The sequence below is a fragment of the Trachemys scripta genome, chromosome 16, assembly GCF_013100865.1.
Source record: "Trachemys scripta elegans isolate TJP31775 chromosome 16, CAS_Tse_1.0, whole genome shotgun sequence".
In the NCBI taxonomy this organism is placed as follows: domain Eukaryota; kingdom Metazoa; phylum Chordata; order Testudines; family Emydidae; genus Trachemys; species Trachemys scripta.
Genome location: NC_048313.1, coordinates 14,238,664 through 14,257,953, shown reverse-complemented (window position 1 = coordinate 14,257,953; position 19,290 = coordinate 14,238,664). Strand labels below are relative to the sequence as shown.

At 54.2% G+C, this 19,290-nt stretch overlaps 1 protein-coding gene across 1 annotated transcript in view; it reads right to left on the bottom strand.

The window, feature by feature from the left end:
• The window catches only part of LRP1 (LDL receptor related protein 1), a gene marked incomplete in the record, with an annotated part of 192,333 nt that overhangs the window by 97,997 nt on the left and 75,046 nt on the right, over positions 1–19,290 (bottom strand). Inside the window, 2 exon segments of the mRNA XM_034792604.1 lie at positions 17,453–17,716; positions 18,406–18,534. Coding sequence (XP_034648495.1) covers positions 17,453–17,716; positions 18,406–18,534 — 393 coding nt within the window.

Genomic DNA, 19,290 nt, shown 5'->3' with positions numbered 1-19,290 from the left:
CCTCTCCCTTTTGTCCTGGGCGACCATGGGCCAGTCATTTAATGTCTCTCTGCTTCAGTTTTCCCACTAACCCTTCCTTTCTCCCATCCTCAGTGTGTCTTGTCTAATTACCATTGGAAACTCTTTGGTGCAGGGACTGTCTTTTTGTTCTGCGTTTGTACAGCGCCTAGCGCACTGGGGAACTCAAGTAATATGAACTTGGGGAAAAGAAACTCATCTAGCTCGCGGCTTCAGTAGGTCAGTGGTTTACGAGAACATGAGAGTTAGATGCTCCACAGCCGGAGATTAATCATGACCTGAAATAGAAAGGAAGTGAGTCTGCACTAATCTTCCAAAAGGAAAACAAATGATTTCAACACAGCTTTGAAACGGCTGCAATAAAATCTGTGGAATTCACAGCCCTGAGATATAGGACAAGCACCATGGTGCCCTTTGGGAAGGGAAGTCAGTTAAGAGCGATTAATGTGCATAGACTCGGAGGTCCCTGAAAAATACTCATTCAGCAGGAAAACAAGCTTCATGGCATCCACTGATCACTTGCTAGTGGTCAGGAAGGATTTTGAGTTGGACGAGTGCCAGGTCAGAACGCTTCTCTCAGGGAAGGTGCCGTTATTACCACTCCCTGTGCTATCCTCTCCTACGAGACATCCAACTGGCTCGTGCAGATGAATGTCCACGGAGGCCTGGCAGGAAGGATGGAGCTGGGGCGCAGATCCGCTGTTGAGATGAGGCGGACGCTGGAGGGATGCTATTTTTTTTTTTAAATCAGAATTATGTCATTATATTTTAGCCGTCTTCTACAGCGGACAACCCACCCACACTCCTTGTCTAAGGGCCCAAGCACTCCAGGTTTCTCTCTTGTAGAAAATGTCCCACTGATTTCATTACACTGGCTCAAGTGCCCAATGCCGAAGCCGTTTTCACTGCACCGATACTGGTTTGGCTTCATTCCGTAAACCACCAGCTTGAGCTAAACTGGTTCATGTGCTGGTTGGACTGGAATCACTGGCTACCGGGCTAAACACAGCAGGGCCCAGGTGGAAATCCACCAGCCTGTATTATACAGGAGATCAGATGAGATGATGGAACGGTTCCTGGTTCAGCTACACCTTCTGTGCACCCCAGCCCTTACCCAGGGGAGTCCCTTTACTGTTCTGAACTGATTTCAAGAGGATTTCTCACCCACGGGAGCTGACATCTGTTTGGTTTTTCAACAAAAAGTCAAAGAGGTTCTGGGGAGGAAAAGACTCCCGACCCGCGCCAGCACACGGTGGCAGGGGGAGGCCCTAGTGCCTGGGTGAAATCTTGGCTCCACTGAAAGCAATGGGAGTTTGGATGTCAAGAGGGCCAGAATTTCACTCATCCATCGCTGCAGGCAGCTACACGGGAGGGACCAGCCACGAGGAAGAGAAAAGTACCAAACTCTAACCAAGAGCAAGCAGCTGGCGTCACCCCCCCTGCCTGGGTTTGTTATTCGACTCTTCCGCAGCCACCAAAACCCACCCGAGCCCGATGAGAAACTAACGGGGCTGGGGGGCAGGAATGGGACGGTCCATGCAGTGCTGCTTTGTAACTAAGCCACACGCTGCAGGGTCAAATGCAATCATTTAAAAAAAAAAATCAATTGGAAAGTGGTTTCTAGGGAATAAAAACTTGGAAAACAGACTCGAGTGCAAATGTTTTGGTTCAAAAACGCCCCGAAAAGGGGAACGAAAGCGTCTCAGGAATGCAGGCCCCAGGCGCTCTCAAATACACTGGTTTCCTTTTTTTTTTTTTTTAAAGGAATGATCCCTTGGATACATGTACATAATACCATAATCTGAAGGAATTTCTCTCCCCCTCCTCCTCACACCCTCCCCACTGAGAACAAGACACGCTCTGTAGCGGCAAAATACTTGATGGATAAACATTGCCCCCAGGGGACAATTTTCCTTAATTAAAAAGTATGTTAACGGGACATGCAGGAGACAAACGTCAGGCGTCCTGCCCTCAGAGGATCACAGAAACGTGAGACTGGAAGGGCCCCTCAGGAGGTCAGCTAGCCCGGCTCCCCATGCTGAGGCAGGACTACCTTTCTCGAGCTGCCACAACTTATGGGGTACACCTAAAGCTAGCACTGGTGGTCCCCATCCCACTATTCTGTAGCAGCCCCTGAAGAGACAGCAGCGTCCCGGCCTGTCTGGCCTGCGAAGGCTGTTTCCCAACAGGCCGTGCTGGGGGCAGGATTCGGGGGGGGGGGGGGGGGGGGGGGCGGTGGACAAATTGAGCATTGGGACCCGAATGAGCTCAGCTGTCATTTCTCAGCAGCAATCCAGTAGCACCTAGAAGCCAGGACCCTGCTGTGCTGGGAGCTGAACCAACTTACAGATCTCTGCCCCCAACGAGCGTACACTCGAAGGCCTCCAAACGAAGCGCAGAGTTCCCCGAAGCCCCCAGCAGTTCTCAATGGATGGCTGCTAGGGGCTGAGGGCTTCGGAGTAATCCGGCTATTTGAAAACCTGGCCCCAATTTTGGGTGCTGAGTCTGCCATTTCCATCTGCTGAACCCAGGGCTTATGATGGACGTGGAGTGGGAACCTTTCTAAAACTCTCCATCGCTGCCGAGAAAAGTCACAGGGAGCTCTTGACACTAGCAGACGAAGGCACAAGAAGATCCGCTGACTGGGAATTGAAGCCAGAAAAATTCCACAGTGGCAATAAAGGCACAAATTTTAAAGAGTCACGGTAATTGATCAGTGGGGGGGCTGGACCGAGAGGAGCTGGGATCTCCATTGCTCAAGTGAAGGGTTTTCTCCAACAGACACTCTAGACTCATCCGGTTCCAGGCAGGGAACACGGGGTGGAAATGCGGGGCCTGCATTGTTCAGCAGGACACCAGGGTCCCGTCTGGCCTTTACTTTTGAGCCACGATTCTTGTGGGGTTAACAATCGGGTCTCTCTTCACAGCCTGCTCGGGGACTGCTCCTCCCCACCGCGCTGCGAGAAAACCGGGCAGAGGCATCGCCCGCCCTGGGAGATGGGAGCACATCCAGGCTTTGTTTATCTGCGAGCAGGACTGTGTGAGGATGGAATTAAGAACTGGGACCCTACAAAGAGAGACGGCCCAGATGCACCCTCCACGTGCGATCAATTCTTCACAGACAGCCCGAGAAAAACCGCTTCTGAGCGATAGGGATGGGCTTGTTTACATCACGTATTACTCTTTTAAAGCGCGTATAGCCCCCGACGCTGCGGCCTAGTGCAGTTACTCAACGACCGAGCCATGGACCGGCACCGGTCCCTCAGATCGCCCTGACACGGTGTCGGACAGCAGCAAGCCGGTCCCTGGTATCAGAAAGGTTGAGGATCACTGGTCTCGTGGGCTGGGACTCCAGGGACCTGGCTTCTGGGCCTAGGAGTGGAAGGCTGGCCGACCATACTGGTGCCATCCCCCCAACCTGGGTTCTAGTCTCTGCTGCAGATTTTTGCGCCGTCAAAAGAGCCCGACTGAGCGCCGTAACCCATGCCCACTGCCTCCAGGCCCCGGGCCGCCTCCTCCCACCGCAGCCGATGCCTCCTGGCCTAAGACGGGCTGCAGCAGGAAAGCCAGGGCAAGGGACGCCAAGGGGCCAATGAGACCATGTTTTACCCCCCAGCAACGCTGTTCAACAGAATCAGGCGCCTGCGTGCAGAGAGAGAGAGCAGCGGGGTCGGGATTGCCAGGGTGGCTTTTACCGACCGTCTTCTTACGAGGGGAAAGCCATGACGCTGGTCGTGGGGAGAGAGAGCCCGGGAGAGCCCAGCGGGGCTATGCCAGGCAGAAGTCAGGTTAAATTCTGGCTCTAACGTGTCTTCGCCGGTTCAGTGAGAAAGACAAAGGACAGATGGACAGAGAAACAGGAATGGACAGACAGAGGGATGGGGATAGGGATAAAAGACGGCTAAACAAACATATTACTCCCATTTCAAACACAACATGTAACAAGATGCAGAGCACGCAGCCCCAGCCAGGAGAGGAATCCAATTACCAAGATAATTAGCTCCAGTCACCTGGCAATGCAGCTCGCCCCACACGGCACCACCCCTCGGACCTGCGTGGGAAATCGCCATTCCGGAAAGTACCTGTGCTTGGGGCATAAAGACAGGCCCGCCCCACCCCCGTCCCCGGGCTGTCAATCGGGCGTCTTTCGCCAGGGTGCACAATCACCGCGGAAAGGAATGACACGCCCGTGCCTGGGCTGCAAGTCCCTGCGGAGGCCGGGATGGGAATGCACAGGCCGGAGCGTTCGGCGGCTCTCGCGTGTGGGTTCTGACAGCTGTCTAACAAGCCCGCTGCCCCCTCGTGAAGCCAACGCTCTGATGTAACCTGAGACTTCGCTGACTTTTTTTTTTTAAGATAAAATCTTAATACAGCCCATTTAACCAGGCCTTGACAGCTGGCGCCCTGCCAGGCTGCAGAGCCCGGAGTAGCTAGTCTGTCAGAAGTTGAACCCTGGGTCCTAGGAATGGAAAAAAGGCAACAAAATCTCCTTCCCCTGCCACTTTAACCCTTGAAGGACCGGGTGGCAGCCGCTCCCCCAGCTCAGTGCTCGGGAAGCCGCAGCTCTGCCGCGCAGGGAATTCAGACGTTACCTCGGAGAGGAAATCCGGATAAGCCCTGCAAAGGGCTTTGCCTTAATAGAAAAATCTCTCCTGCATAGAAAAATGTCCTGCCCCAGGTACGGCATCTGCTCGCTCCCTGACCACAGCCCGCCCAGGCTCCGGGAGATGGCTGCTCCGTGTTCCCTCGCCAGCCGGCTACAGTGGGCTCAGGAGAGATTTCAAGCCAAGCAAAGACCAGGAGCCGGTCAAGTGGCCACGGGGCCCTTTAAAGCCAGCCCGGGAAGGTTTGTCTCACGCAGGGCTCGCAGCGCTTCGGGAGTGGCAAGGGAAGCCCTGTGCTCTGTCCCAGCCCTGCACTTTGGGCAAGTCTTTCCACCACTCCTAGGAAGGTTCCCCACGAGCTACCCCCTCCAGGGCATGCTGCCCCTAGGAAAGCTCTCAGCACCAACATGCTCCTTCGCTAGCCCAAGATACGGCACACGCGGCCCCGCCGGCTACATCTACTGGACTGACGCCAAGTCGCTGGAGCCAGACAAGAGCCTCCAACGGCCCCAGCCTCCGACCGCGGCCTCATCTGAGCCCCCGGAAAAAACACGCTTCATCTCCAGTGCTCCTAATGAACTGGTTACAAGAGGGGTCCCCGCTTCTGGGACGGGCAGCGGGGAGCTGATCCCTGCCAGTTCACAGCACCGAATCCCAGACGGGAGAGAAGCACTTGGCCACATGTAGTCCACTTCCCTCAGCGCTCTCCCCTCGATGCAGCTTCCCATTTACATCCCCGAACCAACTGCGTCAAAAGAATCGGACAGTTGCAAAGCCACACGCCACCTTAATGATGCGGTGTATTATGGCAGCCCCTAAGCCCAGGACCCACCCTGTGCTAGGCAGTGGTGGAGGCATGGACAGAATCCAGTTCTCCAGAATAGCATGCAGCTACCTAAACCACGAGACAATCCTGTCCCTCTCTGCTGGCCCAACCCGTGTGTTGGTGCTGAGAGTTATGTTCCCTGCTCCTAAAAAACCCGCACCAAAGGTCCATCTACCCCAGTATCCTGTCTTCTGACAGCAGCTAATGCCAGGTGCCCCAGAGGGAATGAACAGAACAGGGAATCATCATGTGATCCATCTCCTGTCGCCCATTACCAGCTTCTGGCAAACAGAGGCTAGGGACACCATCCCCGCTCATCCTGGCTAATAGCCATTGATGGAGCTATCCACCATGAGCTTATCTAGTTCTTTTTTGAACCCTGTGATAGTCTTGGCCTTCACAACATCCTCTGGCAAGGAGTTCCACAGGTTGACTGTGCGTTGTGTGAAGAAATACTTCCTTCTGTTTGTTTTTAACCTGCTGCCTGTTCATTTCATTTGGTGAACACTAGTTCTTGTGTTACGAGGAGTAAATAACACTCCCTTATTTTCTTTCTCCACACCAGTCATGATTTTATAGACCTCTATTATACCCCCCCTTAGTCATCTCTTTTCCAAGCTGAAAAGTCCGAGTCTTATTAATCCTGAGTTCCTGGTACGAGAACAGCTCTTACACAGTTAAAGAAAGAGAAGAGTCATCAGATAAAGTTACCAATCGCTCTGCTCTCTTGCCAAGTATGTTCACATCAGTGCCTCTTTCTTGGCAGGGGGCATGCAAGGCAGCCAGAAAGAAAGAGAGCTTTCCGTGCAAAGGGGAAGACGAAAGCACTTTGATTTCTACGGAGCCCGAAGTCCCTCTGAAATCAATTTGTCTCAAACCCTAGAGCATTTCTGTTGATTGGCACCAGAGCAGGTTGCTGATTGTCATGGGGTGAACTGGAGTCTCCTAGACATTTTTGTTTAGGTAGATGCTACCCCAGGAAAGTATTTTAATAGTGGCCAGATGCCAGCATTTTTGGGAGGATGTTTCACCCCCTTCCTGGGGTTGGTCGGTCGGTTTGTTTTCATTGCAAAAAGAAATTTTTAAAAAAAGGAGACATGACAGCCACCTCTTAGCTAGAAATCTTGGAACGGTCCCACCAAAAGGCCAACGTTCCAGCGGACGCAGCTTGGGATCCAGCCCACGGCCCCACCAACTCGCATCCTCTATGAAAACTGAACACAAGCTGTGTCCCCCCACCCCCATTTCTGTTCCCGTGGTGGCAGATCTGCGGACATCCCGAGCGCTTTTCCGGGTCTGGGGAAATTCTTTCGAAGCCCCTTTTAAATCAATCTTCTGAAAAGCAACAACAAGCCCCAGTGACCGTATCTAGATCAGTTCCTTCCATGGTGTTAAACGTATCCAGCTCCAAGGGGATTTTGTCACACCCCAGAACCACTGCGTGGCTGATCCCAAATGTTCAAAGGGCCTTGAGTCAAGCACAAGACTGGCACAAAAAATCATGAGATTTATTTTTAAAAACATCATCCTGGGCTCTTTTCAGTTGCCTTCTGGTGTCAGAGCTTTTGGGGGTCACGCTTTCAACTCTTTCCGCACAGCCATCAAGGCTAGAAACTTGCTTTTTTGGAAAGCACCTACCCACCCGCCTGCAGGAGCTTGCGCGAAGATCTCAAGGGTTGGCACTGCCAGAAATGCTTAGCTGACATGGCCCCATTTAACACAGCTGTGTCGCCAACAATTATTTATGGTTCATATTGGGACCATAACCTCTCAGAGCCCTTCATAGTCATTGATGGATTTTATACCACTCACCATTTTAGAGCTGGAGAATTGAGGCCCAGGGTAGATTAAGTAACTGAAGGGCTAAGCCAGGTCACTCAAATCCTACGTCCGTGCCCTACCCACTAGGGTTCATATTTCCCACCCAAAAAGAAATCAGGGCCTCGCTGCGCTAGGTGCTGTACATACATGGAGCAAAAAGCTGGTCCCGACCCCAAAGAGTTTATCCTCTCTGGGTAAGTTGCAAGAGAACAGGTGGCCGTAAGAAACAGCTGGGAAAGCACAAGGTAACAGCACGGGTGTGATGACCAGTGTGACAGCAGCTGTGACAGCCCCCAGCTGGCTCATCACAGCCAAACGCTTTGGAAGGCGTCCCAGCAGAGATGTGCTTTAAGGAGGCCAGTGCAGCGGTTTTATGCCTGGGCTGCTCTTCCGCATAAGGGGCGGCACAGAGAACCCAAAAACCTATTCCCCTTCCCATAGGGGAATCGGCAACGACCAACAGGAGCACTCCATACTGGTACGTTGTCTCCATCCTGGAGGGCTGGCCTGGGGTAGTGAAAGCCATACAGCTTCTGTGTTGAAACAAGGTCTCTGGATGCCACCCACATTAATTAGAACCGTCCACAGCTCTCAATCCAGCAGCTTGTGCCAGCAGGACAGTTTGTACCTGAGGAGTTGAGAGGCCAGTGTTTGAATGGGACGCTGGGTGGCACAGCGAGGGCATTAATTATGAGAAGTCTCCAAAGCCAGCCTGCTGCTAAGCTGGGAGAATCCAGCAGCTTACCAACCTGAAAGCCGTTAGCTGAGTTTTGTTTTTTGGTTTTCTGGCTCTGAAATTCTTTGAAAACTCCCCTGGGAATAAATGAGAACATTGTCCCAGGAACAGCCGCTCGCCGGGATCTTCCTGACCAAACCTGCCTGGGATGGGAACAGCTCCCACGGTTTAGAGATCCGCTCCCGAGCGTAGCCCCGTTTTAACTGCAGACCCTGCCCCCCGGCACCGAGAGCTCCGGGGAGCCACTAACACAGAAACGGTCTCGCATCAGCGTCCAGGAAACAGGAAGTTGTGTCCTGCTCTGCTCACTGGTGAAATGAGTTTGGCGAGACTCAGTCAGCCGCTCAAGCGGCTTTGCTCCTCATACGCCAGCCCCACAAGCGGCTGGGGGCTGGAACAGCAGGGGCGGGGATGGATCAGCTTAAGTGGGCAGCCCAGGGCTGAGTTCACGGGCTGGGGGAAAGGCTGCGGGTCAGGTCTAGGATGCATTGGCAGGGGCTGCCTCACTCCCCTGCACCTCACTCCAGCCAGTGCCGACAGCCAGTCCTGGCAATAGTGCAAAAGCTGTCACACTCACGTGTGGGCACTTGCTTATTTTCCCATAGCATCAAGTAGCCACAAAAGGGCTTCAAACCAACATTCAAACGGGGATTTTTAAGAGGTGCCCAAGGGAGTTAGGCACCCAAATCCAACTGGGTTTTAATTGGAGTTGGCACCTAAACCCTCTAGGCTGCTCAGCCTCTGGGTGAGATTTTCAATAGGGCTCTGTGTCGACCGAGCTCTGCTCCCTTAAGGTACCGGAGCATCTTTCTCCCCATTCAGTGTCCCCTCATTTCCACGCGGGGGGTCAGAATCTCGCCCTAGTGTTCTTTGTAACAATACTCCCTCTCCGTCCCAAGGCCCAAACCTCACCAGCCCCCACGTCACTTACCACAACCTCCTCCGCACCTGCACCATTTCAATGGAATCTGGGCCCCCAACTCCCATAGTTCCCTTGAACAGCCCAACCCCAAAGAAAGGCTCTGAGGTTGAGTTACCAGCCTGGCTCAGTTGATGTAGGTTTTGCGGCAGGAACCTAAATAAATCATTTAGGGGCAGGTTTTAAAAGGCATTTAGGCTCCTAATTCCCATTGACTTCAACAGGATTTAAGTGCCTAAATACCATTAAAAAGTGGGTCCTTTTCCCTGTCACTATTGCGGGCGTGCTGCCGTTTCTGCCTCCCCATAAGGGTGCGCTGAGGCTAACCACACCAACGTTGGCACCAGAGTTTGACGGTACTTCGCTGGCCTCCATCCATCTGAGCTCCTCACCATGTGTTTGTTCTCAAACAGCCCTGTCAGGCACGCCAGGGCTGTTACGCCCATTTTCCAGATGGGAAAGTAAGGCATAGAGAGACTAAGTGACTGGCCCAAAGGAAACCAGTAGCAAAGTCCTTCAAACCCACACAAGCACTGTAACGACTGAGCCACCCTTCCTTCCTCCCGCACATCAGGAACCAAGTTAGACCAACACCAACCTCCAGGGCCGCCCGGGGGGGCGGGGAAGTGGGGCAATTTGCCCCAGGCCCCGCAAGGGCCTCGCGAGCCCTGGCCCGGCGGCGGTTCAGGTCTTCGGCGGCATTTCGGCAGCGGGTCCTTCAGTGCCGCCGAAGAAGCAGAGCAACTGAAGGGCCCCCCCCCGCCGACGAAATGCTGCCGGGTGAGTACAAGCGCCACAGCTCCCCCGCTTTGCCCCAGGCCCCCTGAATACTCTGGGCGGCCCTGCCAACCTCTATTGAAAACCCCCTTTCCCAGGCCGAGGCCTGGATGCTGCAAGCGCGTCACCCACGTGTGCTCATCCAATGGGGCCCATTAGTTTGGTCAGTGGCCCATGGAGGAGACGTTCCAAAGCCGAGAGGCCGAAAGGGGAGGCCAATGCTGGGCAGGGGAGCTTAATCACAGCCCGCTCCATTTTCGCGGCCAGCCCCGAGCGAGGGAAAGCAGCAACCACACACTGGGCCGACTGTTCGAGGGAGGCAAACCGTTCCAAGCTGCCGAAAAACGACTCCTCCCCCCTTCGCCTTTTGTCCTTGAATGCGAGCAGACATTCAGCTCCTGCCAGGGACTTGGCTGATTAGAAACAGAGCTGGAACTTTCGAACACACAAGAGAAAAAAAAAAAAGAAAAAAGGGAGAGAAAAAGGAAAAGGAAAGGGAGAAGGGAAAAAAAAAGTCCCCCTCTTTGGAATCCAAGTACCCAAGGAAAAATAAGGCTCTCTTATTCTGCGCTGTAGCAGGCCAGGTCTCTGGCTCCCCTCCCCACTCCGCCCCTGTAGCTTTCCCCAGTGAGCCCTTTCCCTTTCCCGAGATCCGGAGCCGCAGCTTAAAACAGAACGTGGCGGTTGGGATGTGAGCTGCCCTGGGGACGGGGGGCTGGGCAGAACCTAGACCAGAAAACAGAGCCCCGGCCAGCTCCGTCCAAGTCGGCCTGGGTAGGGAGAGGCTGCAATGCTACACAGTGAAATCAAAGGGGAATCGATGCCGTGTGAGGAGCCTGACCTGAAGGGAGCTAGTTTATAACTACACTGGTGTGTCTGAGAGCAGAGTGTGTGCGTGGGGGGGGGGGGGTGGAGGCGGACAAGACACGCACTTGATAGAACCGAGTCAGCGTCACCAAGAGCTTGGAAGGGGCAATGTTCATCTTCTGGCCTGGGGACGGAGTCGTGGACTCCCAATCCCTGACAACCGATGAAGGGTACCTCGCACGCCCTGTTTATTACCAGTAGGGACGGGGCTTTAAGAAAAAACACCAAATAACGCAAGCCCGCACAGTATGGTCGCCAGAACTGGCCACGCTGCAGAGGGAGAAGCAGTCCCCGGCTGAAAAGCTCGCAAGCGAAATAGACAAGACAGGAAACAGAGGCAATCCGTGCCCGCGGACACGCAGCTGCTCAGAGGTGGAAATGGTACCCAAGTGGCCTGTTGAATGCAGTGTGCTGCCCCTAAACCGGGATGCGCCAGCCAGCATCGAAGCAAGCAGCCCAGGAAGCTGCTAGCTTCATCTTGGAAGAGTAACGAGAGGCAAAGAGCGAACGCTCCCTCGAACGGGCGCTGTGAAGTCGACCGAGTGCTGCCGAGTGTCTGGGAGCAGCTGGAAGCATGCAGCCTGGCTTCAAACCACCTGCCCAAAATCTCCTGAAAGCCGATCGGCTCCGGCTTCAGGCGAAAACGCTGCAACTGAAGGAGAGCGTTAAAAAGAAGACGAAGAAGAACTTGGCTTGCAGAGATCCTCTCCAAGAGCCACTTAAAGCCGCATGTCGGCTGGCAGAAGCATCCGGCTCAAAATCACATGCGTGATAGGGATGGGGAAAGAGTCTAAAGCACTCGCAAATCAGGCTCCTCTCGCAGCCCAACCCGGCCAGGCGGTCTTGCCGTTCCGGCGCTGGCCTGGGACATAGGAGATGTAGGTTCCACTCCCGGGTGAGCTGCTGACACCTCAAGAGAAGTCACGTAAGGCCAGGTGCTCCCGCCAGCTACATCCAGATAGCGAATTTCTCTAATCAAGACAGGCCCTGAAATGTATCCTTGGGTGTTCTGTATTATGAACTCAACCACCAGGGATACAGGCCATGCTACAGTGCTGCCAACTCTCACAGTATTTGGTAGGTTTGGGGCTCTTTTAAAAAAAAAAAAAAAAAATCCCCATCCCTCAGAATTGCCTTATTGCATTAGGATCTCACCCCTCTCCCCATCTCACTCTCTCTTATTATTATTAAATAAAAAGTTTCCAGCCCTCATGATTAGGGAAGAAAGCTCAAAACCCAAAGGGCAAACAGAAACAACTCTCTTTTAAAAATAAATCTCATGGGTTTTAAGTCAAATCTCATGATTTTTGGGGGATAGGGCAGGGCCTCGATTTGCACTATATCGCTGGCTCCTCTGGAAAAAGAAGGGGGCAGATTGGCTTCAGCATCTTTCAGCCATGATCACTATGAATTATTTGTATTGCTGTAGCACGAAGCAGCCCCAGCCACAGATCAGAGCCCCATTACGTCAGGAGCTGTACAAACACAGACGTGCAGTCTGCAAGGAACCTGTCAAATGTGCCAACGCAGCAGTGTGTCACCAGGGATTTTATTTTTAAAGGGGACAGGATGAGAATGAAGTGGCTTGGACCGTGTGCCGCTAACCCAGCCCGCACCCCGAAGATTCACAGATTATGAAGTACAGAGGGACAAGACCCAACTGCGTAACACAAGCCACAGAAATTTCAGCCGGCCATTCCTGCAGCCTATCCAACAACTTGCAATTCCCTTCTACTGCACTGGAAGTTCCTCCTTCACACCATCTCTCTCTCGCTGTCCCTCAGTGTCGACAGGGCAAGACTTGTGTGATCCTTGACAGGAAAATTAGTGCCTGGGTGTGCGATGGCTCCAAGGCACCTTGGATCTTCACGGAGTCATTTGGGGCAGCTGCGAAACCAGCTCCAGTGACAACTCTCGAGCCAAGCGTTGTCGTGCCGGCAGTCTGCGTTTGGAGCCACAAGCAGAATCATCACGCAGAAATTCATCTGTGCCCAGGGCATTTGGCTGAATAAACAGTTAGCAGTGGAGGAAAACAGAAAGATCCGTGCACATGGGTTCCTGCCAACCTCTGCCGAGAGCCCTATCTCCTGCCATGCTAGTCACGCTAATCTCTCAGCAGAAAAACCATGGATGCGCAGCGACTATCGGAACCGGACAGACACAACTCATCATTCCAGCACAGCAACGCCAGCTGCGGGGCTGGTAATTCTCAACCCTTTAGCACTGGGATTTCCCCATCAGATGCTAACGCAAACCCCATTAGCAGTAGGCACTGGGGAAGCCAGACTCCTGCTGTCACTAGATAAATGCCATAAAGAGACAAGTACATAAAGGAGCCACTAACTGGATTTACAGATCAGCTTTGCTCTCCTGTAAGATAAAATCATGGTAAGACCACATCTCTTAAACACAGAACAGCTTAGGCCCAGAAGGTAAAGGGAGCATTTATAACACTTTACATTCGATTTAAGCTTTGCATTTATAAACAAACCCTGGAAAGATTTCTCAGCAGAATTGGAAATTCAAACTGACGCAGGCAAAGCAGAAAGTGAAACTGACTTGTCTAGTTTCACAGGCCGAGACGAGTGAAATGCATAAGCCAAATAACCATCGGTGGTGCTGCCAACTCTCCTGATTTTATCACGCACCTTGCGCTGTTTGCAAAGGGTTTTTGCTTTTGTTTTTTTTAATTCCCAGCTGCTGGAGTCCAGTGACTACATGAGAATCGCAACTTCCTTTAAAATAAATAAATAAAATAAAAGCTTCTCGTCCTCATGGTTACAGAGAAAAGTTTGGAAACACAAGCGAAACCCACATCTCAGAAACGAGAAGTCAAATAAAAAGAACCCCTAATGTATTTATTTTTTTAAATCTCAGGACATCTTGGGAGCCAGACTCAGGAGCTCGGGACACTTGGGGTTGGAATCTTGCATCCATGACAAGTAGTAAATTATTGTTAAGCCTCACATGGGTTTTCTCCCCAAAATGTTGCATTATTCGTAGGTGTTGCACAGACACCCTCCTCATCTCACCTCATCAGAGCTACTACATTTAAATCAGACTTCAGTCCGAAGCTCCAGCGTTACTGATTTTATTCTGAAAGGCCTCAATCAAATTTCTTATGTATAGTGTTTATGGCTATGTTAACAGGACAATTTGGTCCCGGCGTAAGTGGATGTGATTCCACTGAAGTCCCTGGATTTGCACCTGCCATGAAGAGCTTGCAAGCGAAATAGACAAGAGAAGGCCTGCGGAGATGAAGCGACTTGTACAAGCTCACAAAGGGACTCACTGGCAATGGTGGAGGTGGAACGCACAGCCCCCACTCTCCCACTCCACTTCAACGCTGCAGTAGGAAGGCAACTGAGGAAAGGTGGATTTGAAACACACTCTGTTTTTCCTCCTGTCTTGACAGCATCCTGTCCGCTTGAGCGGCACATTCCTCTCCCCAAACGCAACTCTGAAGAAGATAGCTCTGGAAGAAGTCGGAGCACTCGGGAGGCCAGAAAGCGATCCGCCAAACGTCAGCCGTCATCTCTCACTTCCTCCTTTGTGCAAGTTACCAGCAGCAAAACAACACGAGCAAAACACCCCGCGACCTGATTTAGATGAGCATAACTCAAGAGGGAAGTGCTAATTCCTGAAGAGAGACAGCTGTACAGAAAAAAGCCCAGCCCGCCGGTACCTCAGCCACCCCAGACACCGGGACTGCGATCAACAGCACACCCGCAACACCTGGGATTAAGCTGCTCGCAGACACCTTTCAGTAATTGCAGGTCTCCGCTACCATGTCTAATGGGGTAGATTAAGCCAGCAGCCAAAATCGTTGCAGGGCCCCAGGTCTCCGCCTTCTCAGCTCTCTGGGGTTATCACAGACAGTTAATTGAGGCTGTGTATCGAAGCCTCCCTCTGGCAAGAGGAGAGACTCCCGGGAGATGCAAAGCAGCATTGGTCTTTACTTCCTCTGGGAGACTGATCATGTTTTACACTAACCGAGCGCTTTTAGCAAACGCGCAGAATATTACAAGCAAGAAATCCAGCACAGCACGGTGGGTAACGGTAATTCATCGGTGGAGAAACTGAGGCTCGGAAAGAGGAAATGGCACGCCCGCACAGCAAGGCAATGGCAAAGCCAGGAATGGAACCCAGGAGTCCTGTGCCCTGTGCGAATCCCATCCCCCAAAGGGGCATCAAGGAAAAAATAAATGTATCTCCCTAAGGTATATATTATATTAATATTTAATATTATTATTAATGGAGATATCCTATCTCCTAGAACTGGAAGGGACCTTGAAAGGTCATCGAGTCCTGCCTTCACTAGCAGGACCAAGTACCCATTTTGCCCCAGATTCCTAAGTGGCCCCCTCAAGGATTGAACTCACAACCCTGGGTTTAGCAGGCCAATGCTCAAACCACTGAGCTATCCCTCCCCCAGTCCTTCGGGTACTACTCTGGCCCCATGACCACAGTAGCTAAGCACATCACAGTCTTTAATGCATTTATCCTGACAACCCCCCTATGAGGCAGGCTGGTGTTATCTGAGAGATGGGGAAGCTGAGGCTCGGTGACTTGCCCATGGTCTCACAGCAACGTTATGGCAGAGCCAGGAATTAAACCCAGCGCTCCTAAACCCTAACCGCTGGCCCAGCCTTCCTCCGGCATGAACGGCTCACCAGACAGCTCTGCAGAGCAGTCAGCGCTCGCCATAGGCCTTCCTCTAAACCCCGAGTCTGCAACGAAATCAGTTGCTCCCAGCCACGCCCCTGACGGTGCATTTTTAGAAAAGCAGAAAAAAATCTAGGATTTCAGGAGCCGCTTCAGATTTCGCAACTGATTCAGTGTGGTCTGGTCTGTAGTCCAGAGTCAAATCAGCCCCATGAAGACAGGTCCCACCCGATTGACACGACAGACGCGTGGGTCTGACTCAACACTGGCCTTCTCCCGCATGCCCTGCCACTGACCTGCTGGTTTGTCTGGCTAGTGCATCATCCTTCCTCTCCTGGGCCCTCTCTCCTCAGGGGTGCCCAAAACCCCCCACTAAACCATCTTCCCAACATGCCAACAAAGAGCAGGGATTGGTCTCCTCTTGCCTCATTTCAGACTGTCGCCTGCAAGAGCAGAGGGCGAGGCCACACACACACACCTCACTCCCCCCCAACCCCCTCCCCAAGTTGCTCCAGAGTCCAAAGGTCAGGAGCGCTGGGAAAGATCTTTCTCCTTCTCACACCCCCAGTTTGCAGTAAGGACTCAGGATTTCATGCCACTGCCCCAGGGCCCTAGCTACACTGCGGTGCCCTCGCAGGACCCTCCACACGAGGCCGAGGAGACGGGCTGAACCCCTGGGGTTTTACTGCGGTGCAGAGATCCGTCCCCGGGAGCAAAAGCGTTGTTTTTAACGCAAGGCGTGGCTGGTCAGAGCGGCCCCAAGCTACAAACGGGGCCCGAGCTTCCACTCCCCACAGGCCGGACGAAGGAAGGGGACGATGCCCACGTCGCAGCTGGGGAAGAGAAGCCCGGGGGGGGGGGGGCGCGGTATTTCCGAAGGAGCTAGATCCCCAAAGCCTTCTGCGAGTCACGTAATGCCAAACGCCACCGGGTGACTCGCACCATGGATCAGTGCTGGCAATGGCACCCAGCCCTCCTGAGTCACAGTCCCGGGCCTCCTGCCTCCTCCCACACCAGCTTCCCGCGGCTGCAGCTCCACCGGGCTTTGATGGAGCTTGACGCTGCGTGAGGAGGAAGAGAATGGAGAGTTTCACCCCCTCCCCTTCCCACATTGGGACAGACAGATTTCCTGCGGTTCCTCACCCAGCAGCGCCCTGACCCCAAGCCCATGCACACTCTCCCATGGACTCAGCTGCTGCAACCAGGGCACCACAAGCGGGGGGGGGGCGGAGAGGGGCAAAGACCCCTCCCCCGTGCTTCCAGCACGTCCTCTGGCTGAGCGCTGCTGCAGGCCCAGAAGGCCTGTCCCCCGCCCCACCTGATTCCAACCCATAATCCCCCCACACCCTCCGCGTCTACCCCAATCTCCACCCTCCAAGCCCCTTGATCCTGCTCCACACTCCCAAGGCCCTAAACGCCAACTGCTGCCCCCCCCAACCCCGCCACAGCCTCCAGACCAGCCCCCCAGCTTTACTTTGATAAAACAACACTGGCCGGTACATTTTTTTTTTAACCTGCAGCCTCCCCACTGCTCGAGACCCCAAGCGGCGCCCCCGGCAACCAGTCTCGTTACAGCTCAGGAGATGCAAACAGAATTAAACCCACCATCTGCGACTCGCTGGCCATGACTCAGCCTCCCCCCACGGAGCTGCTTCCACTGGGGGAATTTCTGGGGTTTTAAATCACTACCTACGGCCAGAGTCGATTTAGGCCACAGAAGCACGGGGCTCAAATACAAAAACAACAAGCAACCAGGGTCGATTTCCCCCCCCCCACCCCGCGCAAGGAGCTGATCGATCCCGGGCCGACCTGCGCTCGCAGCTCATTGGAAACTGTGAACAGGAGGCAGGAAGGGATCAAAGCGAAAGGGGGAGGAAGCTGCAGGCCCTTGGGAACAAGCTGTTTTAAATCAACCAAATATTTTTCAACCAAATAAAGGAATGCTTATGACTGGCTTTAACGCAAGACGTTCAGGCCTTGCCGAGGATCCCAAGGGGAGTTAGACCCCGGAGCCCACTGGATTCCTAAGGAGCTTGTGCACCGAATTGTTTAAAGCGCCGGTGACTACCCCAGGCCAGACCCCCAGGGTCCCCCCTTTCCGGCCTGTTCCGGGGTGGGAAGGGTGCATTTAAAGAGGCGCAGACGCGGCAGCAGGAGGGCGGGGAGAGCGGAGAGGAGCAAGGGGTGGGAGGGGCGAAAGCACCGAAGCGGCCACTCACGGTGCAGGCTGAGGGAGATGTTGATGGAGCGCTCCTCCACAAAGCCCTTCAGGTTGGGGATCTTGGCGCACTTGAGGATGGTCTGGGACGCGCTGTCGCCCACATGGACCCAGCACACCGTGTCCTCGATGTAGTTGAAGTCCATGGCGGTGGTCTGCTTGGTGCTGGTGGGGATGATGTTGGGCACGGGGCCGCCGCTCAGGTAGGTGGCCAGGATGTTCTGGGAGTTGGCGATGAGCAGCACCGGGGGCCGGTCCACAGGCTCTGGAAATGGGCGGGGGGGGAAAGCCAGGGAGGATTAAGGAGGCAGCTGGATTCCTGCTCAATCTATGCCCCAGGCCCCAGCAGGGAACCCACAGCCTGACCCATGCAAGAGGGAACACGAGGGGACTGAATTTCCAATGCGGGGGGCAAAGGAGCCCCCACAGGAGACCGAGCTGTAACATGGGGAGTCACGATTCCCGACATCACCCGCAAAACATGCACGCTCGAGGCGGCCTGGTGGCTTTGCACATACACCAGGCCCCCCTGCAAGCACCTCACACGCATGGTGTGGCCACTGGGTTACTCTGCACGCACACACACGCCTGGGTCACGTGCAAACAGGGCAGGAGCACCTCGCACGCATGGTGTGGCCACCGGGTTACTCTGCACGCACACACACGCCTGGGTCACGTGCAAACAGGGCAGGAGCGCCACACACACTCTGGGGCTGCCGGGTCACTCTGCACATGCACACACAGGCCTGGGTCACGTGCAAACAGGGCAAGAGCACCACACATGTTCTGGGGCAGTCGGGTGGCTTTGCACACACACACACCCCTAGGTCATGTGCAAACACAGCAGGAGCGCCACGCACGCTCTGGGGCAGCCAGGTGGCTTTGCACGCATCCCCAGGTCCCGAGAGCTGGAGACAGGCGGAAGCCACGCCACGCTGCGAAAACACCACCTACCATTCTTCGCTTTGCAGGATCGGTTATCGGGCTGCAGGAGATAGCCCTCGACGCAGCTGCACGTGTAGGAGCCCTCCGTGTTCGTGCACGTCTGACTGCAGGTCCCGTAGATGGTGCACTCATCGAAGTCTGCAGGGGAGGGCAAGAGAACAAGGCTGGGTCCCACAACTGGTGAGCCAGGGAAAGGACAGAGACCCCCAGTGCTTACGGTGGAGCAGCAGGGAACGGGACATGCGGGAGGAACACCCTCCCCCCCAGCACCAGGGGAGTCTAATCACAGGGTTTAAAGGCCAGAAGGGACCAGCGCAATCCTCTAGTCTGTCCCCCTGTGTAACCCAGGCCAGAGAATCTCACCCCGCGAATCCTGCAGCCGGCCCAGAGCTTCCGGCTGAGCCAGAGCAGAACTGTAACAGACATCGGCCGAGTGACAGCGAATCCGCCCCAGCCCTGGTGAAACGATGCTCTTCAAAATCCGCCCCTTTCACTCCAGTCTGAATTTCTCTAGCATCAGCTTCCACCCACTGGTTCTTACTGTGCCCTGCTCTCAACACGCTCTCCCCCTCCCCGGGACTCAGAGCCTCTTCCTGATGCCTCCAAGGACGCTGGTCCCCCTCATGGGGGCCGCCTGCTCAGTGCTCCAATGGGGGACCCCGGGGCGAGGGAATCAGTTTAATCCGTTGTGCTGCTCTGTCCTGGGCTACTACACAACCCCGCCACGTCACTGTGACACTCAGGATGGGATTTTCAAAGCTGTGGTATTCTAATGGGCGCTAAGCGTCCAAATCCCTTTGGAAGCCACCCCGCTCCCTACCCCCACCCCAGGCTGGCTGGTCACACGTGGCCCACTGAGCTGATGCTGCGCCCCGGCAGTCCTGTCCCTGCCCC